This window comes from Platalea leucorodia, assembly GCF_965183815.1.
Source record: "Platalea leucorodia genome assembly, chromosome: 23".
Classification (NCBI taxonomy): Eukaryota; Metazoa; Chordata; class Aves; order Pelecaniformes; family Threskiornithidae; genus Platalea; species Platalea leucorodia.
In genome coordinates this window covers 3,311,126-3,336,163 of record NC_138845.1, presented here as the reverse complement: position 1 = coordinate 3,336,163, position 25,038 = coordinate 3,311,126, and the positions used below count along the sequence as shown (strand labels likewise).

General features: G+C 49.6%; 2 protein-coding genes across 2 annotated transcripts; both read right to left on the bottom strand.

The window, feature by feature from the left end:
* Positions 1-1,119: 1,119 nt before the first annotated feature.
* On the bottom strand, positions 1,120-6,529 carry LOC309600238 (keratin, type II cytoskeletal 75-like; the record flags this gene model as incomplete). The annotated part of the gene is made up of 9 exons (XM_082332366.1): positions 1,120-1,571; positions 2,324-2,358; positions 2,478-2,698; positions 3,031-3,156; positions 3,275-3,439; positions 3,563-3,658; positions 4,155-4,215; positions 4,805-5,025; positions 5,852-6,529. 9 exons carry the CDS (start codon positions 6,527-6,529, stop codon positions 1,120-1,122), a joined length of 2,055 nt encoding a protein of 684 aa, XP_082188492.1.
* Positions 6,530-11,012: 4,483 nt separating this feature from the next.
* LOC309600245 (keratin, type II cytoskeletal 4-like) lies at positions 11,013-17,705 on the bottom strand (the record flags this gene model as incomplete). The annotated part of the gene is made up of 9 exons (XM_082332383.1): positions 11,013-11,407; positions 11,523-11,551; positions 12,005-12,225; positions 12,655-12,780; positions 13,218-13,382; positions 14,182-14,277; positions 14,536-14,596; positions 15,745-15,959; positions 17,154-17,705. 9 exons carry the CDS (start codon positions 17,703-17,705, stop codon positions 11,013-11,015), a joined length of 1,860 nt encoding a protein of 619 aa, XP_082188509.1.
* Positions 17,706-25,038: the final 7,333 nt, after the last annotated feature.

Below are 25,038 nucleotides of genomic sequence, written 5' to 3'. Positions count from 1 at the left end.
TAGCATGAGACAGGACAGCAACCCAATTTAACTGCAAACACTGATCTTGCTTTTGAAGAACTCTTTGCCTCAGTTATTATTTAGAATTAAAAAATCCTATAATTTAGAGAACACGCTCTTGTCCACATGCTTTGGATCAGTCACTGGTGGCTCCTCAGAAAAAATACACCCATGAGATGACATGTGAGGTGCCACTATGGGCAAACTTTCATTTAAGAAGAGAAAGGACAGGAATGTGAGAGTAGTTTGGGCTTCCTTTTAGAAAAGCTTGTCGCAAGTTGAATCCTCATCCCTGTGGGTGGTACTTTCCAGATGGAGGTATCTCAGATTGCTTTCCTAATATTGTGCTCTGAACCACTGGCCAGGCTCGTGTGCCTGACTTCACGCAGCTGCAATGCTCAGCACATCTGGAAGAAACATGTTTTTCGAAGCTTGGCTGCGAATGGGGAAAAAAGGGATTTTCCATTGCACGCGAGTGACTCAGAAGTGACTCCTGACGGGCTCTGTGCTCCCATAATAAGGGATGTTTTAAGAGGGGCCCCACGCTTGCAAACCACTGCCTGGGATCTTTCAGCAACCTCCTGGGGTATTTCTACATAGCAGAAAAATAACCCGCATCTCTGATGAAGATGAGTTGCTTAACTTGAAGGAGCAAGTTTGGTTCATCCCAGCAGTGAAGGCAAAGCAGGCTGAACTGAAGCCAAGTTCCCAGCCCATCCCTGGGCTTCTGTGGGCCAGAACTGAGCTAAAACCCCAAGTTATTGCATCTTCACTGCTATTTGATCTGTCTTAGCTGATGGCTGTCTGCTAGCCGCAATTACAAACAAGCTGCTCAGCCTCATTAAAAGCAAGCAAGCAAAGAAAAAACAATTCCCTGTTCAGAAGATCACTTAGGCCCATGTTTTCCTTTTAATCCTGTTTAGGTACTTTGGGAGATCTTGTTAGCACGTGCTCCGCTGCTTTTCTTGAACTGTGATCCAAATGCTTAAGAACTACGGTGCGAGGAGCCGGGACAGAGGTGGGTGGAGGGGACGGTGGTGTGCAGGAGTAATTATTAATTACAGGAGTAATGCAGGGGCAATGTGGGAGCGCTGGTTTGGGGAGGGTCTGGTGTTGGTTTTACTCGGGCTGTGTAGCATTCTTCAGGCTTTGGCTTTTTATGCTCTTTTTGCTGGAGGAGGTTTTGGAGACAATTTTCACACCCGGATTGGTGCCTTTTGCACTTCCAGAGCTGAAATTCCCTCCGCTGGTGCTCACACCGCTGCCGCCACCTCCTCCATAGCCAAGACGGTTTGCAACGCCGAGACCACTGCCTCCTCCAGATCCACCTCCGAGACCACCACCCCCTCCGAGTCCAAGTCCTCCTCCACTTCCAAAGCTGTAGCCTCCACCACCGCCGCCACCTCCAAGACCGAAACCGCTTCCACCGCCGCCTCCAAGACCAAAACCACTTCCGCCGCCTCCTCCAAGACCAAAGCCGCTTCCACCGCCTCCTCCACTTAGGCTCAGTCCACCAAATCCTCCTCCTAACCCAGCTCCACCAGCCATGCCAGAGCTGGAGCTGATGACAGCTGGAAGAAAAAACAACCAGAGGGTTGGACATCTGCTTGGCAATCACCCAGTTCCAGAAAGCACTGTTGTCAGGACCTGGACCTACAGGACTTGAACCCAACTCTGTGCAAGCCACTAATCATAGAATCATGGAATCATTTGGGTTGGAAAAGACCTTTAAGATCATCAAGTCCAACCGTTAACCCAGCACTGCCAAGGCCACCACTAAACCATGTCCCTAAACACCACATCTACACATCTTTTAAATACCTCCAGGGATGGGGACTCAACCACTGCCCTGGTGGCCTGACTGCCCTTTCCATGAAGAAATTTTTCCTAATATCCAACCTAAACCTCACCTGGCGCAACTTGAGGCCGTTTCCTCTCATCCCATCGCTTGTTACTTGGGAGAAGAGCCCGACCCCGCCTGGCTCCAGCCTCCTTTCGGGGGCTGGGGGAGCGATGAGGGCTCCCCTCAGCCTCCTCCTCTCCAGGCTGAGCCCCCCCAGCCGCCCCTCCCCACCCTCGGGCTCCAGCCCCTGCCCCAGCCTCGCTGCCCTGCCCTGGCCACGCTCCGGCCCCTCCGTGTCCTTCTTGTGGCCAGGGGCCCAGGACTGAGCACGGGATTCGAGGTGTGGCTTCACCAGTGCCAAGTCAATGCTGGTGCGAGGCTCTGAACATCTTATATTGGGCAAAATCTTCCTTTTCCTAAGGTTGCTCATGGCCCCTGCTCCCAATGGGCCCAAAGCAAGACAAGCACTGGGGTACTTACAGTAGCTGATAGGGTTGAGTCCCTCTCCGCTCAGCCTGTTGGAGGGCAGATAAAGGGGAGGTTAGAGCCAAATGAAGGAGACGGGCAGGGGAACCACCTGCTGGCAGGGACAAAGTGATAGTCGCTGTTATTCCCGCAGGGATTTTGCTCCCACCTGCTCTCTTCTCCCTCCAGCAGCTTCCTGTAGGTCGCGATCTCGATGTCCAGGGCCAGCTTGACGTTCATCAGCTCCTGGTACTCACGGAGCTGCCGGGCCATGTCAGCTTTGGCTTTCTGCAGGGCATCTTCCAGGTCAATCATCTTTGCCTTGGCATCTTTGAGGGCCAGCTCCCCACGCTCCTCAGAGTCTCCGATGGCTGTCTGCAGGGTGGCACACTGCAAGAGGAGGGATTGGAACTCTTAAATGCTGCTTTTCCTTTTGGGTAAGAGTCACCCAAGGAAGAAAACCATTCTGGTTGGGGCGTTAATGAAAAAAGTTATGACTGAGGTCATTCACCCATAGCTAACATTGCTGGAGTTGAAATGCCAGCCTGGCAAGAATGATTTAATACGTGTTACAGCATGGTACCCTTTTCAGGAGAGAATTCAAGACATTTAATGAGGTACATCATACTCTGCGGCTGCTAAAGTCCCTGATCAGCAAAGCAGAGCTGCGGTGCTAAGGGACCACAGAACGGGGCTCTGTGGACTCCTTTTGCCATTCCTACCTGGTTCCTTGTGTTCTCTATCTCTGACCGGATCCTCTGGATCAGCCGGTTGAGCTCAGAGATTTCCCCCTTTGTGTTGCGCAGGTCGTCCCCGTGCTTCCCAGCTGTGGCCTGCAGCTCCTCGAACTGAGGTTCAGAAGGAAGAGTAAACCATCTGAGATGTCCAGGTGGACAAGATGTGGCTCAAACAGCCTTATATAGGGACAGCGGTAAATGCATCCATGGCATCTATGGGTCTGTTCACCTTGGTCTGGTACCAAGCCTCCGCCTCGGCCCGGCTCCTGTTAGCAATGTCTTCGTACTGAGCTTTGACTTCAGCTATGATGCTGCTGAGGTCCAGGTCCCGGTTGTTGTCCATCGACAGAATGACAGCAGTGTCAGACACTTGTGCGCTGACCTGAGCCAGCTCCTGCGAGGAAGCACACAGGATGCCGGGCCGGCTGCACTTACCTTTTCAAATGCCATGAATGATGGCGGTCGCCGTCCTTGCGGTGACAACAGGACAGAAATCAGGGGAGGAGGGGGTCTGTACCGCATCATAGAGGGCTCGGAGGAAAGTGAGTTCATCGGTCAGGGCATCCACCTTGGCCTCCAGCTCCACCTTGTTCATGTAAGCAGCATCCACATCCTGGAAAAGAGCAACCATGGGGACATCTGCAGCACCCGGTACCTCTTCTTTAGCTCAGCCAAGAACTGGCCCAGCCTGGAGATGAGGCTGCCCCTTTCACTGCTGCAGCGGTGCTGCCTGACTGGAGAAGCTGTGCTTGGCACATCCGCCTGGAGAGCACCAAGAGAACATCTCTTGGCCAAAAGAAGTGCCGTGTGTAACTTGGTTAGTGGATAAGGAGGTACCTGGGGTTCCTAGCACTGCTGACCGTCTTTGATTTTACATGGTCCGTTTTGCCCAGGCAACCATGTGTGTATGTTGTGGGACAGGAGTGGGACAAGAATTCACTTCCATCCTCCAACCCCCTCCATTCCTTTTCCCCCAAACCACAATCCAAATGACAGCTTTTAAAGGATGAGGATGCAGCTCCATGAGATCACCCATCCCTTAGGACTCTCGCAGCCTGTGCGATGGTTAGGGTTAGCTCAGCATCCGTAACGTCTCCTGTCTCACCTACCTTCTTCAGCACCACAAATTCGTTCTCCGCTGCTGTGCGTCGGTTGATTTCCTCTTCATACCTGCAGGGATAAAGGGAAAGACGTGCTGGGTCATACCTTGGTAAGCAGAACGGTTGTACAGGTAGGACTGCAAGGTTATCTGGGCTGGGTATGGCATTTCCAAATCAACCTCCTGGAAACTGCCCAGCTCTAGTTTGTGACAATCCCATTTCTCAAAAGGTTGAAATGACATTTTGACATAATGCAGATGCAACAAGGAGGGTAAAGCTTTTTCAGATGGTTTTCCTTTGCAAGTGTCATCACAAGTTGTTGTGTCCTGGCTGAACCTGTGTTTTCTGATTGGAAATATGTCGATGGACCACCTTTCTGCTGCTGTCGAGGAAGGCAGGGGTTCTGCAGGGAGCCGTACCTCACAGGAGAGGTATATTAGAGGGAGATTAGTTAGGTACCATGTTACAGGCTAGAGCACAGACCGGAGATACCTTTTTTACCTTTCCTGTAGAAAGTTTGATGAATAGCTCAGGCTAGATGGCTGACTTTCAGAAAGCTAAATTTAAGTGAGATTAATCCTACTGCCTAATGCTAAGCTGAACCATTTGCATCCCGTTTCACCACAGGGTGCCTGGATGCGCCGCCAACAGGCACTCACTTGTTCTTGAAATCCTCAACGAGGTCTTGCATGTTCTTCAGCTCCCCGTCCATGCGTCCTCTCTCGTTGAGCAGGTTGGCCAGCTGCCGTTTCAAGTTGTTGATGTAAGCCTCAAAGAGCGGGTCCAGGTTGGTTTTGCCTGAGTTGGTTTTTTGACCCTGGTCCTGCAGCAGGGTCCATTTGGTCTCAAGCACCTTGTTCTGCTGCTCCAGGAAGCGAACCTGAGCATTGGGAAGCAGAAAAGGCTTAGCAGAAGATACCTGTGAGCATGCTGATGGCCAAGAATCAGTAACCGGGACTGATGCATAGCATAAACCAAGGAAATCCCAAACCAAGAGTATTAAGTCCAGCTGTGAATATCCTCCAGATTATCTAGGGCTGTGTTAGCCCATCCAGTAGCTAAGCAAATCTGCCCTCAGCAGACAGTTCTCTTTAGAGACAATTTAATTTAGCAAGCCAATGAGCAATCATTAGAAAATGTGGGTTCAGCTCTTTCATCGCTTGCTTTCTTTAGCATCCTTTGGTTTTTCCTTCTTTGTAAGAGATATTTTTCTTCCTTCATTAAAGCTAAGATCTGAGTACTACAGATTAAAAGACAAGTACTTAATTGCCTTTCCTTTTGCTCATATATACGACATATTTACCCAAGTAAAAGCCAAGGAAGGACTTAAGTTGAGTCAATATAAAAAGGACTTTAGCTTGCAGGCAATAAAGCAATAAGGACTAACACGTCTGCTGCGATTCCCCACAGAGAGAGCTGGGTTAAGCAGCTAGGTCTGGACCTGAAACTGGCTTACTCCGTTTGAGCTAATATACCTTCTTTCTCAGGCACAAAACCTGGATCTTATCCTCTTATTAGTAGTTACTTATGTTTAGTTTTCTACCTTGGAACTGTTTAGAAGAATCGTCTTTTTTGATTACTTTAATGAAGACATGCAGATAGGAAATAGGCAATAGACTGTAGATCTATGAAGTTATATTTTTGTAGCTACAAGGCTGTCTGGCTCCCTCTCTATCATGATTCCACAGCACTTGATGAAGTCTCACCTTGTCAATGAAAGAAGCAAACTTGTTGTTGAGGGTCTTGATTTGCTCCTTCTCATCTTTTCGCACCTGATGGATGTTTGGATCTATCTCCAGGTTCAGTGGTGCCAGGAGACTCTGGTTGACAGTCACTTCTTGGATTGTACCGACTCCAGGTGGGCCACCACCAAATCCTGCTGGGTTTCTGCCACCACCCAGGCCTCCACTGAATCCTCCCAGCCCCCCTACTCCACCAAAGCCAAACCCTCCACCACCTCCCTGTCCACCACCAAAGCCAAGCCCACCAGCACCTCCACCAAAGCCATATCCACCACCTCCACCACCGAGACCAAGTCCAAGACTTCCACCAGCTCCGCCAGCACCAAATCCATAGCCAACACCGCAGCCACCTCCCAGGCCAAAGCCACCACCACCTCCACTCCCAAAAGCAGCTCGGAAGCTGCTTCCAACACCACTGGATATCCTCTTGCTACCACCAAGGTTGTAGAGGCTCCTGCTGCCAAAACCTCCACCACCACCAGCTCCTCCGATGAGCCTTCCAAAACCACCTCCACCTCCTCCAGATCGTGCCACAGACATCGAACTAAAGCCAGCCCTGTTGCCGCTTGGGATAATAGCTGAGGCAGCGCTGTAAGATCTGCCTCCACCTCCCGCTCGCATGCTGTAAGTTTGCCGGTTCATTGCAGCAGGAGATAACAGCCCGGCCCTGGCGAGAAGCAGCAAACTGGGAGAGTGCAGCTCTCTGATGGAAAGGAGTGCGGGATGCCCTTTTTATCCCTCTGGGGATCTGGGCTTGGTTGCATGGAAGTCCAGTGATCAATTTAGTGCCTTCATGGTTTTGACGTGCCAGGCAGCCAGCTGTCTTATTGAAATTTGTTAAACACTGAGTGCACTCAAACACACCTACTGGAGCCGGTGCGAATCTGCTCAGCTAGAAGAGTTATCTAACTCCCTGATTTTGGCAGGGAGAGCTCAGCCTTAGTGCAAAGCCTCTGTAATGCTTGTAGAGACGTATTATTTTATTTCCTTGCTGTGAAGCAAAAGAAAAGAAAGAAAAAGGAGTGAAAAAGAGAAATGGCTACCCGGGTACCCCTATGCTACTTATAAGATGCAGTAGATCAGTACAGAGCTTAGTGGAGAGTCCTCTGAATTAACTTGGGCAAACGGCAGTGAGACTAAAATGGCTAAATCTGACCACAAAATTTTCACGGGGCTTCTTCGCCTGAAGGGAAAGTGCAGGTGTGATGTTCATGAAGCCTGACATCTCTTTCAGGGCTCTAATTTACCCCGGCTGCCTGTTCACACTAGTCAGGCAGAGACCGTCTCTGAGCTGACTCGGTACCTAGTGCATAGAGGTTCTGATCCATGATTTTCCTCTGAAACACAATATGTAAATGTCACCTCAAATTTTGCTCATTTAGTATTAGTTATTTAGACGATAGCAGGTTTCCTTGGCTTCCTAGCACCTTCCTTGGCACCTCCAGAGGACATCCATCCCACCCAGAGGTTGCCATTGCAATGTCTCCAGCCAAATGATCATGGGATCAATACATTTTCATCTTGATTTAAAAAGCATTTCAATGAAAGAGGCGGATTTTCTGAAAGACACTTTGCCCAGCTTTGTGGAACTGTGTTATTTGCATGCTAACATTAAGATGTAAGCAGTCTTGAGTTTCTAGCTCTTTACAGCTGTGATTTCTTTTACAGACCTTTGAACCTTTCCGTTCAAAATGTTGCCAAAAGCAAAGCTTTAACCAGCATGAAAAATACTCCCACAAATTCTCATTATTTTACTTCCTGGAGTCCTTGGGAAAAAGAGCAAATTCAATAGGGTGTGGTGACATTTGCTGGCATCTCAGGCTTTGTGGAATTGCAATGTTCAGAGTATTTTATTCTTCATATTTAAGGACTCGGTTCGTTTTCAGCATGTTGCTGTACTGGTGGCATTGCCCGTGCTGTGTGCATGACTGGAGCTTAAACATATTTGCAGGACAGGACTCTACATGCCCCGCGAAATACATTCATGTGCCCCAGTGCTACAAACCCATTAAGTACGAGCTAAAAATCCCACTGGCATCTCTGGAAGAAAAATTAAGCAGGTGCTTCATGTTCTACCAAATACAGAAGACCAAATATCTGATTGTGCTTGGAGAAATGCTGCCAGGCTGGCTCAAACTGGGAGAGTTGGGTCACTCAAATAGACTTTCCCATTGCAATGCGAAATTCCCGGTTGGTACAGGTCGGCTTGCTTCTCTTTGGAAAATCTTGGGCTGAATCTGCCTGGCATGTGACCTGAAATTCATGAACATCTATTGCCTTGATTATTTGCATAAAATTCAAAGCCCAGGTGTGATGGGAAAACGAGATTGTCTTCATGCTTTCTTGACCCCAGTAAAGGCAGATTGTCCTGAAGCTGACAAACGGGTTCGAATCAGATATTAGAGCTGAATGAATATAATGGGATTAAAGGTGGGGCTGCCAACAAGAAAGAGGGAATTGTCATTTTAGGCTCCCACACTCTTCTTCCTTCAGCCCACTGTCCACAAGGTATGCGAGTGATGCAAAGGCCGGGTTACTGCGTGGAGGAGCTGGGGTTTGTGGGCTCCATGCCCAGAGGCAGATGTGGCTTTTTGCATCTGTCAATTTGGATCAATCCTACTAGACTCCGTCGATCTACAAAGGGGCATGTCTGGAGTGACACTGAGCAGGATTTGGTCCTCAGCTGCCCCAAAAAACTTGCTCCTGGACTTTTTTTTTCTCCAAAATAGCCTGATCTACATGAACATTTTCAAGTAGGCAGCAGAAAACATGGGTTTTGCAATACTCGGGGGTTGAGAAGGGCAGGGATGATTAAAGGTATTCTCCCAGAAATGCAAGAGCTGCTGGGCTGCTTTGGTACCCTGGGGAGCCGGCTGGTTATTGGTGTGCAGGTTTTGTTTTGCAGGGAGGAGATCAACATAAATTATGAGCTGTTGGGGCAATGGGAGCTTCTTGTTTGAGTGTTTCTGCTTGTTATTTACATACAAATGAGATGAAGTCCGAGCAGTATGCATTGAGACAGAAAAGATGAAGATAACCTTTCAGAAAACATCCTCTTTTAGGTGGGTGGGTTTTGCCTTCTCAGGAAGGGCTGATCCATTTGGATTTCACCAACCCCTAGTCCAGAAAGTGTTGCTAAGGCATGTCGTTTATTAAAAAATAATTAGTGATCTGCTACCTGCTGGTCACATCCAATAAACCATCTTGCTTTCCATCAGAAAAGCACTGCGGACATGGGGAGCTGGATTCCGCCACGCTCGGCACAGCCTCTGTGCTGGGAGAGAAGCAGAGGCAGATGCTCAACCAGTGGGAACCAGCGCTGGGTTCGTCACCATCACACCGGCGTGGACAGACCGAGCCTGGCGGGGTGGTTGAACTCATCCTTCAGCCATGGGGAGGTTGGGGCAGACAAGCCGTGAGTCAGCAGTAAAGTCTAGGAAGCAGAGCGGGATGTCGGGGAATAAATTACAACACCCGGTCCTCGGTGTACTTTTCATGGCGTAAATTAACCTGTCCACACCCTGTGCTGCTTCCAGACTGGGCGAGAGACAGATTTCTCCAAAGGGCAATTCAGAGCGAAGTTCTCAGGGGCTTTCGGCTGCGCCCAGGCGAGCCGTGGGAGGGAAGAAGCCGGCAGGGCCGGCTGGTTTTCCCAGCATCCAGCTGTGCATCCAGCTGGGATGAATGCCACCGTGGCAAGCCCTTCCCAACCATGTTATAGAGACGTTGCAGGGGGTCACCATCCCGTGGAAACGGGGGACCCTCACAGAGAAAAGGGAAGGGGCAACCTCATCTCACCTAAATCCCAGTCTAAAACGATGGGAGAGGGTTTTCTCCTCCCCGCGAGGGATGTTGGAGAGGGACGTCCAGGCCCAGCCTACGCACGCTGCTCTTTGTGTAAGTTCACGTGTTTTAAGGAAGGTGGGGGGGGCTGAGGAAGAAAGGCCCTGATGCTGCGTTTTGGGAAGGTACACTTTTCTCTTGCTTTCTTTTAAAATTAGCCTACTCTTGTGAGAGGGTTTCAGGGGTGGGGTGTGGGATTTTTTTCTTTTTGTTACTACCTGAGCTGGTTCTCACTGGTTTCTTTAAACAAGGGCCTGGCTGCTTTTTTGTTCTGCCCCCAGAGATCCCAGACAGTGTGAGAGATCCCAAGTGAGCCGCACATCCCACGAGCGGTTAAATGTCCTGGTTTACACTGCATTTCCAGACTTCCTTTTGGCCAAACTCATCTCTGGATGGAATAAAGGTATGCAAAAGTGCGTCAGGAAGGAGAGCAAAGTCTCAAAAACGCTTTGTTAAAACTCCACTTCTTGCGAGCTACCAACCCCACCCATCTGGAGAGTCGTATTTGAGAAAATATCTATGCTTTTGTAATATCAGGGAGGGAAATAAAAGCCGTGAAGCGAAGCATGAATTATGCATGTAGTTTATTGAAGGTACAGCTGAAAGTTTGGAGTAAGCGAAGGATAATCAACTCTGTTCACTTACACATTAAAAGCATTAAATCTGTCTATCTAGTACACACACAGGAAAAACAACGCATGCATTTAACTACAGAAATATAAGGTGCTCATCGGTGTGTAATTAAAATCTGCTCTACCGAACCTGGTGTAGCAACTTGGACCAATTTACATAAGCATTACCAACCCTCTCGTAAACAGGAAAAATTGGAGTTTCTGGTGTCATTAAAGAAGTTAAATAATAGTTGCAGCTCCATCTCGGACAATTAAAATGTGGCTTCTCTTTCTGAAGTTGGGATGACCAAACTGTTCATCCTTTTGCAATAGCTGCATTATTCGGGAAAGAAAATTCCTGCTCAAAAGGGGTCAAGCAGAGAAGACTGATTTAAGAGCCAAGATGATGTGTGAAGACAGGTATGGACTCTCTGAAATGAAAATCTCACCTGGCTGAGACCGTGGGGGTAAGTTCCCCCCCAACAGGGCGTGCAAGAGAAGGTGGGTTTTGATCATGCAAAGAGTTTTCGGCAGAGCAACTAGGCTAATTGTGTGGACATGGGCAGCGCATGGTTGTGTGATCCCTGTAGCTGTCAGAAGGAAGGGGAATACTGTTTTATTGCAGAAATGCTGATTATTTTAAAATATGATGTCTTGTTACCCTCCGGTCTCTACCGGGTTGTTCTGACCACGCGCACAGCTGTGCTGTACCTGCTCCCGGTGCCGCAGACCCCTGCCCCGGGAATGATGACGGCTCCCGGGCTGCACTGCTCCACGCCAGCGCACACGACGTTCCCCAGGTTGCCCACGCCAGTGGCGCACTGCACCCCCTCCGCACCGGAGATGACTTCTCGCCCCACGCAGCTGACCGCGCTCCTCGCCCCAAATCCACCCCCCACCCTAGGGAGGCAATCTACGCTCCGGGTGCTAAAGCCGGCGCCGCCGACACCGAAGGACGAGATCACCCCTATTCCCGGGCCAGCTCCTCCGGTCTTGACGGCACATTTGCCTCCGATTCCAGATAGGGATCGGCACTCCCCAACGGTGCCACCGCCGCTGACCACAGCTGTGGGAGAAAAACAGGCTCAGTCACTCCCAGAGCGGCTAAAACCCAGCTTATAAGGAAACTTATAAGCTTAAAAGACTTGTAAGGAAATCAAGGGAATGCTTCATTAGCTTACCTACGCTCACAGGGTTGCCGGTACATATCCTGTTTAAGAAAAGGAATGTCTCAAAGATGTATTTAGGGAAATATTCCCCAAATACAGAAACAAATAGGTCATTGCCTCCTTAGGAACCCTGCAGGTACTTCAGCTTTTCTGTGCACCCAGGTGTGAGGTGCTGGTCCAAATTGCCCACCGAAGCACTGCGGGGTTGGATCCCCAAATCCCACAGACACCTTAATGTCCCATCCTCTTTCTGTACCGCAAGCAGGGGATCTGACCGCAGCATGCTTGGTGCGCTGCGATCCAGCTGCCCTGGGAGGATGAGGAGGGAACGGGACCAATGCTCCCCTCTGCACCCATGGGGAGAAAAAGGGGTGATGCTCCCCTCTGCACCCATGGGGAGCTGCCTCCACCCAGCATTTCTCACTGCGTCTCTCTCCTCCCGGTGGGTTTTGCTAGCAAAAGGTGCTACAAGGTGCAGCCAGGGATGCTCCTACCTGCTCTCCTCTCCTTCCAGCAGTGTCCTGTAAGTGGCAATCTCAATGTCCAGGGCCAGCTTGACGTTCAGCAGCTCCTGGTAGTCTCTCAGCAAGCATGCCATCTTGTCCTTGGCTTGCTGCAGTGCAGTCTGCAGGTCGATCAGCTTTTGCCGGGCATCTTTGAGGGCGCAGTCGCCCCGCTGCTCAGCGTCGCAGATGGCCGTCTGCAGAGCTGCGATCTGTGGACAGTAACGGGCAAGAGGGTGGCCAGTGGTGATATTAAGAGGCATCTCCACAGGGCTGCTGATGTACCCCCTTGTTTCTCAGCTAGGAACTGCCAGAGAGCCTAGATTTAGGCTGGACACATGTGATGGCCAAGCTATTTGGGATGAAGGGGAGGGGACCTGTTGGCTGCACCCCAGTAGGAAGCATACAGCAAACGCTGTTTCTGATAGACCCAAACCAACTGGCTTCTGCGTATTTGCTAAGTGAGAAATAAATCTGCTTCTCTGTGTATTGACAGCAGATGAGAAGCTACAAATACAGGCTTAAGCTGGGGTGGAGGGGTTCTTTGCAGCTCAGCAGGGTGGGAGCTGGTGAGGATGAAGCCCTTTGCTGGAGAAGTTGCACACCCCGCTGCCCAGGCAGCATTCAACCCTTCATCCTACCTGTTTCTTCACGTTATCCGACTCGCACTGCAGCTTCTGGATCATCCGGTTCAGCTCGGCTATCTCGCTCTGGTTGTTTCTCAGGTCATCGCAGAACTTGCCCCTGCTGCTGTGGAGCTCCTCCAGCTATTGCGCGGGAAGAGGATGACGTTAACGCACCCGAATCGCCCCTTCCAGGGAAGGTGGCAGCTCTCCGGAGCCACACTGACGTCGGTGCTCCCGGGGAAGCACCCAGACATGACCTCAGCCCAGACAAGGCAACAGCCCCAGGTAGGTCCTGAGCATTTGCCCTTTGGGAAGGGGATGGTGTTCCTGGTGGGTGTGCAGAGAGGAGACCTCTCTGAAGCACCACTGTGATCTGCTGTGCTCTGTTTTTACAGAAAAGTCTTAAACCACAGTTTTAAGGTTGGGGTTTTTTGGGGGGCATTACTTTCTCTAGCAAGCTACAGTGCATGCACACTGTGGGGTGGTTTAAGTTGTGTCATGGAGGACAGAAATGGTCCTCAGAGTTTTGTTGGCCAAGGGATTTCATTGCCATCTGTGCTGGTGGTGTGAATACTCACTCTGGTTTGGTAGAAAGCCTCCACTTCAGCCTTGCTCTTCTGGGCAATCTCCTCATAGCAGCACTCAACACTTTTGATGATGCCCTCCATGTCCAGGTCCCGGCTGTTGTCCATTTGCACGATGACAGAGGTGTCACACAGCTGGCAATCCAGCTGAGCTCTCTCCTGCAAGATCCATCGCATGTCAGTCCCCTTCCCTCAACCAGCCCAAGCCGGGCATGCAGGTACCCCTGGCAAAGGGGGGTTTGGTGAGAAGGTGGAGGGTTGGGGGAGGTTCTCCCATTAACGCCCAACTAGAACATGGGGTTTTCCAGGTGGGTGACTGGTTTCCAGCAAAAGCTGGCAGCTGGGAGCTGTTTTGGTGGCACAATATGGGATTGCTGCATGCAATTCCCTAAGGAAGGGTGGGGAATCCCGGTGGAGCAACTCGCTTCGTTGCGACTTGGTGTTTCTGGCTGCATCAGCAGTTTTCTGGGCTGTGAATCCCTCAGGGGTGCGTGCTTTGGGCCCCGTTGCCTACAGGCTGCTGGGAGCTGTTTGGCTAGAAAAGGTGCAAATACAAAGCGTTCCCTGTGCGTTTTGTTGAAAACTTGCTATATTTTAGACAAAAGTGTTACTTTCAGCAAAATATTTTGACTAATGTAGCTTAAAAGGTGACGTGCTAAAAATATTTGGGTTTTGAAGAGTGAAATGTTTCAGCAGTTCCCAGGGATGGTTTGGATTAGAATTTAAGGGGCTTTTGCGTGCGAAACATCCCTCCCTTTGCAGCCAGCAATATAGGAGACAACCAAGAACTCCCTTTGCCTTCCCAAAATGTGTGCAATAGTCTTGTTGTCAAATACATAGAAAGAGATATCGATTTTTGGGATGCAATTTCAGGATTTTTAGCAAAGACCCCTTTCCCTGCATTTAGGTTTTGTGTAAGAGCTCGGGGGGCAGCAGACAGGGAGCCGGGAGCTCTTACCTCGGCGTAGATGCACTTCAGGAACTCCAGCTGCTGCCGCAGGAGGCCCACTCTCACCTCCAGCTCCTCCTTGGTCAGGTAGAGACAGTCCACGTCCTGGAGAGACACCACGTATTCGGTGAAAAGAGGTGAAGAAACAAGGACTGTGGCAAAGCCCATGTTTTCGGTTAGATTTGGAGAAAAACCTCACTATTTCCAGCCCTTAAGACTATCTGGGTTTGTGTTGTATGTGCTTACAACCTGATAGGGGTTCTCCAAATTCATTGGGTTCCCTCTATTTTGGGGCTACCCGACGAGGACTCGGGCAGTGTCATGGTGCCAGGACTCCCCATTTCTCCCCCTGGCCTGACTCACCTTCTTGAGGACCACAAACTCGTTCTCCGCAGCCGTGCGCTTGTTGATCTCATCTTCATATCTGCAGGAGGAAAGGAGAGGGGTGGGATGCTGAGCCCCGGGGGTCCCGTCCCCACCACCTAAGCGGCCAATGCAGAACATGTGAAGTGTGATTAAAACCAGAGCCTCTCCCTATTCCCTTTGTACCTCCTTTTTGATTTTTGCTTTGTTGCTGTTTCTTTCCTCCCCACTGGGCTTTGTTCAGCAGTTTTAAGTAGTCCACGCCAGCAGTATCGGTGGCTGGAGTGAGATGGCAGTTAATCAGGCCAAACCACTAGAAATGCAAAACCCTGTACCTCAGCTGAAGGCTTGGCTTGCTGCTTCCAGCCCTGCTGCTTTCTGAGATGTTTTTCTGAAGCATCCAGGACTCTGCTCTGAGTGTTTATGGGGAGACTGTGGCCAAAATGCCCCAAGGGAGGTCAGGAGCTTGAGCAACCCCTGAAACTCCCAGGTGCAATGGGAAAGGAAGCCAGTGCATAATGACCAAGTAATTGGGACCTGGAAGAACTTTCACAAGATGATTCCGTGATTCTATGAGTCTGACCTCCTTGGTGGTGGCTCAGCAAGAAAAAACACCTGAGATGCTTGCCTGTAAGGTCCCTGGAGAAAGGATTACTCTTTTACCCTGTGCTGTAGCCCACCAGCCACCAAGTGTCCTGGTTCGTGGCTTAGCAGAGCACACGGGGAGCTATTAAGGAATATCTGCAGCTTAGATTAAAAAACCAATTCCCACATTCCCTCTGGGAAGAGAGAATGAACCTCAACGGAGACGATGTGGATAAAGCGTGGGCTGGAGACAAATAGGCTGAGGGTTTTGTGGGAACGGATGGTACCAGGGACACGAGATCTGGGGGAGCCACAGGCACAGATGATGTGGGAGATTTGATATGGCAAACCACGATGGTGTGCAGGAGCATCAGGGAGAGGAAAAGCGTTTCCCTGTCCCTCTCCCTAAGGAAACACTGTGGTTGAAGAGCTCTCCCAGTCCATCACCAGCATCTGAGGTGCAGCAGTGGGACCCCAGTACGGGAAACCAGCCCAGTACTGGTATGCCCTGCCCTGCTCCCCTCCTGTGCCCCCGTTTTTGCAATTGCATTGGCTTCACGCTCAGAAACACCGCTCAGGCCAGCAAACACCCCGGTCTGCAGCTTCTCTCTGCGTACTACTTACTTGCACTTGTACTCTTGAACCAGGTCCCTGAGGCACCGCTCCTCGTTTTCCAGCCTCTCTCGCTCCCCCAGCACACACTCCAGCTGCTTCCTCAGGTTGCAGATGAAGTTCTCGAACACAGGCTCCAGGTTTCTCCTGGAGGCTGGGAGGACATACTGCTGCAGCAGCTCCCACTTGGTGGTCAGCACCTTGTTCTGCTGCTCCAGCAGCCGCACCTGGGGAAGCAAGAGATGCGAGAGTCACGCAACCCCCTCTTCTCCCAGGCAAAGGCGCTTTGGGTTTCTCCACTTCCGAAAGGAAAAAGTAAAAATAAAATCAGAAATGCAAATGGTTAAGTGCTGATTTCTCAGCAGCCTGAGTGAGACCAGCATCTTCTCCGAGCTAAACCCGGTCCCACCCAGGACTCGTATCACAGGCTGAACAACATTGGTGCGTTTGCTCTGTGTCGAGGCCAATCATCTGTTTGACCAAAGCTCAGTTCAGCCAAACACCACCTCTTCCCCTGCGACAACTGGCTGGTGGAGCATCCGCTGCCTCCCCTGATGGGCTGAGTACAGTAACGAGTCTTTCGCGGCACTAAAAGCTCCATCCAGGATCTCATTTAAATGTATCTGATTTCAGCTCTAACCACGGATATTCATCATGCCTTTCACTTCTAGATTAAAGAGCTCTCTAGTACTTGAGAACCTTTATGGATCATGAATAAGTCATTTTTCAAATGGGAGGAAGCGGAGTTGCTCCTCTTGCGTGGGTTTGGTTTTTCCAGCTGCGGAACAACTCACAAGGAAAATCAAGATCAGCCGGAGCAAAGGTTTCTCTGCCATTTGAAAAATCATTTCCTGTAACACATCTCTAAACAGTAATGAAAACCCTTAGGCTTAGCTAAGAAAACAATGATAAATTACGTCTGTTTAGGAAATCACCAAATCATTTCATTCACAGAGTGGGAGGACCGAGAAGTTAAAATTGTTCATCTCATTTTAGCTAGACATCTGTCTTTCTACATCACACAAACTACTTTAAAAATGCAAAAGTCCTTTGGAGCTTACAGAGGTACGACAGCAATGTCAGATTATACATTTGTACTAAAACTTCCCATTTTGCCTTTTTACATTTCCGTGTCTCCATCCCTTTTCTCACAGGTTTTGATTTACTGTATCCCCGGAGCTGCTCCTGATTTAGCTATTTAGCAGATTGGTGACCATCAAAAGGTAAAATACCGGTGCAAGGTGCAAGGCTTAAATCCAAACAGTCTCCGGGTCAGGACCACCGTGGTCTATCAGAAATGTTTACAATATCAAGGTGCCAGGAGAAAATAGCTACCGACGTTGTCTCTCTAGAGACCATCCATCCGTCAGAGCCTAGAGACATGAGACAAACAACCTGCGCGGAGGGAAGCGGGGTCTCACCTTGTCAATGAAGCAGGCGAACTGGTTGTTGAGGTTCTTGATCTGCTCTTTCTCATGGGTCCGCACTTGGCACTCCTCGGGGTCGACCCCCACGCAGAGGGGCTTGAGGAGCTCCGGGTGGATGCTGACGCCCCGAATCCCTTCAGATCTACCTCCGCCGAGGCCGATGCCAATGCCGCCGCCGTAGCCTCCGATAGCCACGCCGTCCCCGAGACCTCTGTAGCTGCCCAGGCCTCCGTAGTTTGCGCAGTTACCAAACCCCACGACCGTGCCCACGCCAAAGCGGCCTCCGCCGTAAGCCACGCCACAACGTCCGATGCCGGCACCGCCGTAGACCCCGCTGCGGCAGCTCCCGCCGAAGGAAATCCTTTGCCCTCTCCCCAGGTCGCAGACGCTCCGGCTGCTGAAGCCACCGATTCCACATCTCCGTCCCACCGGCTGGCAGACGGAGGCCGAGCTGCTGTTGCCCCTGCCGAGGCCGCAGACGGCGGACGCGGAGGAAAAGCCCCGTCTTCCCAGGAGAGAGCTGGAGGTGTAGCACTGTCGACTCATGGTGGCTGGGGGAGACGGGCGGTGAAGCAGTAACGGCAAAGAAGAAGAGCTAGAGAGGAGCAGGGAGTGAAAGAAGGAGATCTCCTTTAGCTTCTCTGAGGCAGAGCCCTTCTCCTTATATACATTTCAGGAGGTGCCTGAGATGCAAAAATTTAATTTATCCACTGGGTTTGGTCTGCCTGGCAGCAAGGAATGGCTTCCAACATTTTAAACCCACAGCAAACACTTCTATCTCATACGAAATAATGTGGAAATTAAAATAAACTGCTTTGCTTGCAAGCTTCAGTTTCAGGACTTATATTTTACTTAATTAATCTGCTTCCTTATTGTGTAATTATAGTTTAGCAAAATAATTCAAGGGGTTTTTATTCATGGCTTGTTTACGGTTCGGTTTCACCACAGCGTTTAATTATGTTTCAGGACCTCCTGCAAAAATGTCGTGGCAATGCCGCCTCTTCCAGGGTCTCGCGCCAGCTCGGGGCTGGCTCTTGAGCAATGACCGGTGGCGATAGGGGAGAAGGAAGGCATATCTGCCAAAGCACGGCACTGACGTTGTCGGGAGCGTTCTTGTAAGCATTCCTTTTTTCCTCTCATGGGTACGGCTGCGGCTCTCGCAGGTGATTTGGTTGCAGCCGTGTTCGCCGGCTCACGGGCTGATAAGCGGAGCAGGATGGGGTTGGCAGTTTCCTTATCGATGGACTGAACTGTGCGAGATGGTGTCGAGGACGAATTTGGTCGGGGGGGGATGCTCTGGCAAATCGGGGGTTCATGCACATGAAGTTGAGGCACTGGTCCAGCTGGCTTTCGTGTGCCCCTTAGAATATATGGAATTGAAGATAAGGCATTTCTGGGAAAAGCTTCGCTGTAGACAGCGATTTATTGCCGAATTACGTGCCTGGGGAAGGCGATAGTTGTGTTTAGTATCTGGGTGTGATGTGACTGGCGCACACGGCGAATTCATGCAAACGATAGCTGGAGATGCAATAAAGAAGTGAAGCGAAGTGTTACAAACAGGTTGAGAAATGTTAGCCGGAGTGAACTTTTTTCCTCGTATTCCTGTGACACACCTATTTGACTCTAAATTATTCTAGTAATATCTGTTAATGAGAAGGTACCATACCGTCTTAATTAAAATTCTTAAAAAGATTTTTGAGTTTGCTTGGAAACAAATAAAGTTCCTTTTTTGCCTTAACAAAGGGGTCTAATCACAGAATCACAAGCGATTGCGTGGCTTGCCCTAAGAAGGCTTTGCATCTTTGCTGGGGCAAACTTAACTGGTTCTGGAAGGATTCCTAGTTAATGCTATTGTAAACTTGAACTAGGTTGTCTTGAATTAAAAATAATGCAAAGGAATTATGATGATTTAGAATATTTGCGGAGTCTCTCTAGGTAAAGATCGTCCTTTTCTTTTACAGGTCTCACAGTGGGTTGAAATGAACTATATAATACTGTATGCAATTATAATCAAGCAGTAGTTCCGTTGTAGCTCCATTGGTCTGACTATATTAGGATGCACGTCTTGCAATGAGATGTGCTTTCGTTTGTGAGATTGAGATAGCTGGAGAAAACAGAAGAGCTTTTGGGCACTGGGTCCTTCATGTCGTTCTGCCCAAGATAATCCAAGCACCAGGACCTCTTGCTAGTAAGTGAAAGGGAGAATTATTTTGGAAATTGATTTTATTTTGTGCTGAAGTGTTGGTACAAGCAGTGCGGAGGACAGATTGGTCTGAAGCCAAACCTGGAGCACTGCCTAGGAATGGGGCATTCATGGATGGGCTTAAGCATCGCTTAGCCTTTGGGTAGGTCCATACAACATGACTTTTATGAACTCTTTTAGGTGGGCATAACCATGGGGAAGCTGAAAAACAGGGAGAAGCCAGGCCATCAGTGGCACAACTGGCTGTGGTCCTGCTTTCTGCGTGACTGAGCCAGGCGGGCTGGCTTGGTGCAGCTGCGGTGGGGCAGAGACGTGGCACCAGGGATGGTGATCAGAGATACGGGGACGCAGCCGCTGCTCCGAGCTCTCCCATCCAGCAGAAGCACAGAGAGAGACGCCAGCTCCTTTTCATGGCAAGAAAGACGCGGCCCTTCATCCTTGAGGGCAGCGATTTGCCGGTTTTTCCAGCTGTGAGAAACCTGGATCTGGTTCGGATCAGGTCCCTGCTTTCCTCCATATCTCTGCTTGGCTGCCCACTGTAGAGTGCCTTGTGCCGCGTGGGTGATACAGGCACAATGTGAGGGCTGTAGACCCTCCAAGCCCCTGGTTTTGTTGGAAAGCAGGGAAAATGCCACTCGTGGGACAACCATCCACGTTTCTCCACCAGCTGCGAGCCCTGAGATCCCTTCTTGCATACGACATGCTGCCAGGCTGTTTCCCCGCGGATCGAAAGCAACAAACCTGCGCTTCAACCTTCGGCTCCTCCTCACAGCCCTAAGAAGTGGCTTCTTCCAGGTGCCCAGCCTTGCACATCAGAGAGAGACGGTTCAGGGCAGCACTTGTGGTTTCCATCTGCTGAGCTTTCACAAAGCCGGTTCGCAGTCACATGGTGGAAGCCCTGAGCACTGGTTACATCAGCTTCAAAGGAGGAAGCACTCCGATGTGAGTTGGTCTTCTGAAGAGAAGGATTGCGATCACTTTTATTTTATCAGCCACACGCATGCACAGCACTGGCTCAAATCAGATGCAAATCCCTTTTTCGTAGAGACCTTCTTCATGTCTCCATGTTTTGTCCTGGTTGATTGCACGTCAGATAGTGTTTGAAGAGCAGTAGAAAGGGACTAACCTTCCTCTTTATAAGGAAGAGATGAAACTGCTGTTTTCAGGCTGATGGGATTCAGCAAAGCTTTAAAGCAGTAGCTTACACCCAGATTTACTGGGGAAACCCCTGAAGTCCTTGGCCCTAAATATGCCTTGAACTGTGGTGGCTTCCATGAGACTTATGCCTTTGAGATTTACATGTACCCAGGTGCATTACGATAAATTAATTCTGCTTAAGCACCTTACTAAATTGGGACCTGTTAAGCCATCCGTGCAGATAGGGAGAGCCTAGGGGTTTTTCCAGTCTCCTGTTATGATTCCAGCTGTAACGACCCAGCCATCCAAGCCAGCTTTCTCCCAGAGAGAAAACCGCTTTTTAAGACCCTCTCCTGAGAAAGCAGGGTTGGCAGGGCTTGGCCGTGCTGGTGCTCTCCCTCCCTCCCTGCAGGCTGGGCAGTTTTTGTGGCTCCTTGTGAAAGGGACCGCGAAGTCACCATTAAAATGGCTAATGAGGCCCCTGGGACATCTGCCTTTAGTTTCGCGGGTCCAGCCCTCCAAAGGTGGCCGTTCCCGGTCTCTTAACTGCAACTTGATTCTGCTCCCACATCAAAGCAGGTGGTGGATTTGTGGGCAGCGGGGTAGAGATGATGGTCTAGGCTCCTTCCATCGCCACTGGGCACCTTGCTTTCCGCCCCATAACCTTGCTCCACAGCAACTGTTCGCCCTCAGCCTGGCTTGTCCCTGGCCATTACATAGCTTTTGTGCTGCTTTGGGGCAGAAAGATGGACAAGATAATTCCTGAGGTTCCTTCCAGGCTGTGCCCAGAGCATCGGTGGTCACTGCCCATATGCATCATCTGAATTTGCAGTGCATCCGGATAAGACCTTGCCAAAACCTTTACCCTCTTTCTGCAGTCTTTCTGCTGGACAACAGTGAACTGTAGGTGACCAATGTCAGTCACGTCACCAGTATTGGTGAGAAGATATTGGGTTATCATGGCAGTAGCTAAGCAGAAGAGAGTATAGCTCCCAAAGGCGATGTCTCATGCAAGGAACATGGAGAGCTACCTGCTAGCCAGAGCTGGATGACTGCCCTGCCTGTGTCCACTGTGATGCACTGGCCACGCTTGGTGCCCTGCCAGCAAATCCAGGTGCTTCGTTCAGGGCAACTTTGTCATATTCTGGGCAGTTCTTTATTCATGTGGTGGAAAACCTGGGCGTTGGATGCAGAGCTGCGTGCATCTTTCAGACAGAGCTTCTGCGACTGCTGGATGTTTGACTGCAGTCGGCAGGGTGCCAGCAGCAGCACAAGGCAGCCTGTTTGGATTTTTAAAATCTCCCTTTCGATGGTGTTACCAGGTGACCTAAGCCGAGAAACTCTCCTTCATAGCTCTTATTTACCATTTTGCAAGAGACAAATAGGTTTCGTACCAAACACCCCGAGTGTCCACCCCCTTCCTTTGTAACGTTCCTCTTTTGCATAGGAATTTGTAAGGCACTTTTGCGTCATCTAACCAACTTTGTGCTAACGCTCGGGGCCCGATGGACTATTAGGGCTCTGAGTAATGGGGTGGAATTGGTATGGCAGTGTCATGATGAAAGCACAACAGCCAGGACTAAGCATTGGGAATTGCCACTGCAGAGGCAGAGCAACCGCATGCCAAGGGAAGGGCACGAGGTTCGCACTGAAAGTGTTTTTCTGGGGAAAGGTGGGCAATCCTTGTAAAAAGCAGCCATGAGAAGCACATCAGATTTTGAGGCTGGAAATACTGCTGCACTGTTTCACGGGACAGTTGTCTCGTCTCTTCCCTGATACAGACTTTTTTAGCCAGAAAACATGTTCCTTCATGCACAAAGCCAACCAGGGACTCCAGAGATGCCCTCCAGCAGCTGAGTGAAAAAGGAGAGTGTGGGAGGAGGGAAATTCAGCCACTGAATTTCAACTAGTTCCCATCGATAGGTCTGTAAATCTATGTGTGTGCGTGCACGTGAGTATATATAATAAAGACCATAGAAAGTAGCTGTTCAGTGCGTGTGGTTAAGGTAATAGAGTTAATTTCGCAAACTTATAAACAGGTTTCTTTAAAAAAAAAAAGTGAAGTAGAGACAATGCACAAACATTGTGTGCAGTTTATTGGCAGCAGAGCAGAGAACACAAAGCTTTTATCAGCAATACAATCTCTGTGTGCCGTCTTGAATTAAAAAGCATCACTCTGCAGAGAGGGACAAGGAGACGTGTTCAGCAGAGAGCAAACCCTGTTGCTGGCCTTGTAAAAATGACTTGGCAGGCGAGATAACATAAAAGAATAAAAACACTTCTAGCGTGGGAGTCCTCTTACCTGAATTCTGCTACCTACAAACTAGTCACCAAGTTGAAGCTAGAGGCAGGGGCTCCATGAATAGTTAATGAGAGAGCTTGGTATCATCAAGCAAAAGATTGTTTTCTAAAGTCACCAGCGTAGGAGAACCTGGAGACAAGGAGTCACGCTTGGCAGGGCCACGGGGGCGCGATCCAAGAGCAGAGGTGGTATCTGTACGTGGCTACCAGCCTCAGCAAAATAAAAGGACAAATACAAACCAGGAGAAATAACAATGCTGTGTTTATGGGCAGCTATTCATTAAGCTTGCCAGATGGACACTCAGATTAAGGAGATTACAGAAGGTATAGCTTCTAGAGGACATACCTATTATCTTAATGAATGGTTGGAGTCACTTTTGTGATTCATTTTGCCACCAACATGCAAAAAACTTGTGATGTGTCACTCCAGAGGTGGTGGCTTGGTGCGTAAGCTCTGTACTATGGTTGTCTCCACTGGGTTAACTAGAGATAAAGAGCAGTATTTGTCCTAGAGGAATTTGCAGCCAACTTCTATTCATCACAGCCCTAATACTCGGAAACACCTGCTCCAAAGTTACCTAAAGCCCCGGTGCTATCTGCCCTGGAGAGCAGCCAGCTGAAACATTGGGCACCACAGTCTTCATTTCCCCAGCTCAGCAAGCCTACAGGGTTGTAACCTCCATTTCCAGAGATTAACTCTCTGAATTGCTAGCAAACCACACGCTCAGGGAGATAAAGGCAAGCAACGGTAATGATTATACCTCCGGACTGGTAATCCTTCCTCCCAAAGCTAAACGCTTCTCTGCCGCAGCTATGTCCTCCAGCGTGCAAGATCGCTATGCCTTCAGAGATGCAAAGTCACGCTTTGATTTCACTGCGTTTCTGAGGTGGATTCCTTCACTTTTCAATCTAAATCTCCTATTTTAGGAAAATTTTTCTTCCGTGGCCAGAGATGTGCCCATACTGAGTTTGAAATCCGGCTGGGCCACTATCACCGTCCATTGCACCAGACTTGGGAACCTGCGCTGCCAGAAAACCCAGCGCTCAGTAACTGGAAAAGAAAGCCAGAAACGGCACAGAGAAATGGAAAAGAGAAAATCTTCCTGTGAATCATACATTTTTCATAGCTGTGCCAACAGGACTCCCTGGCCACGCTCTGTTGGAGGATAAAAGGAAATACGTTATTAGGCAAATCTGCAACTTTCAGAAGAAACTGCGCTGAGTGGGATCCTAGAAATTCATTATTTCATTTAACAGCTGCTCTTAACTTTGCACCCAGGTGACCCCGAGTGAATCAGGCACCCGTCTTCCTCCTCCACTCAGTGGGGATGCACACGCTGAGGAGATTAATTTGGGGAACTCCGGTGTAATTACTTGAAGCAACATCCATGCATCGGTGTGTTGCCTTGTTATTCTCTTTGTTCTTGTTATTATGTGGTTGCTTTTCTCCGTGAATATCCTATGGGGTAATCCACCTGCTGGGCTCTGCGTGTGATACCAGGGAGTGTTAAGCACCTGCCTCTCTTGTTCTCCATCCAGAAATGGATGCATGTGGAAATGCATGTGGAAATCTCAATGACCAAAAGCCAGCTTGGTGTTCAAGACATCCTAATAATTGCACACTTGGGCTTCCAGCTCCTCCTTGGCTTAACGTAGAGAGCATTCCGTGTTTTTTCTCCCAGGCATTTTTGCAAATGCTGTCACCACGCTGCTCAGCATCGCAAATATCCGTCTGCAGACAGGCTACCTGTCAAAGGACGGACGAGTGGCTTTACTTTCCCTTTAATTACTGAGCATGACAGCGGTGGCCTCATTGTCCTCATTTCAATTAAGGACGGACAAACACCCAAGGCGCACTGTCCCCAAAGCGTCATACTCCCTTTGAGTGACTTCTTTCAAGTTACTCCAAGAGTATATGATAAAGAGAACCAGTTGCTTATGAGATTGCTACTGGGTTTGGCATAATTGCCAGTTGCTCCGCAGAGGTTTAGCACCTCCTTCCCACCCAAACCCTTCATCACTGTCACAAGCAGAGTGTGGCTGGGCAAGCTCATGGTCTCAGCTCCAACGCCAGAGGTCTCGGACGCTGAGTGTTCAGACCCTGTTTCTCAGTTACACTGAATCCTCTTTCCTTGACCCCAGAACTGAAAGAGCACCTTAAAACAGAAAAGGTTTTTATGCTTTACCCTTCCACCTGCTTGCTTTCTTCACATAATAACATTGTTAATTTAATTTCTG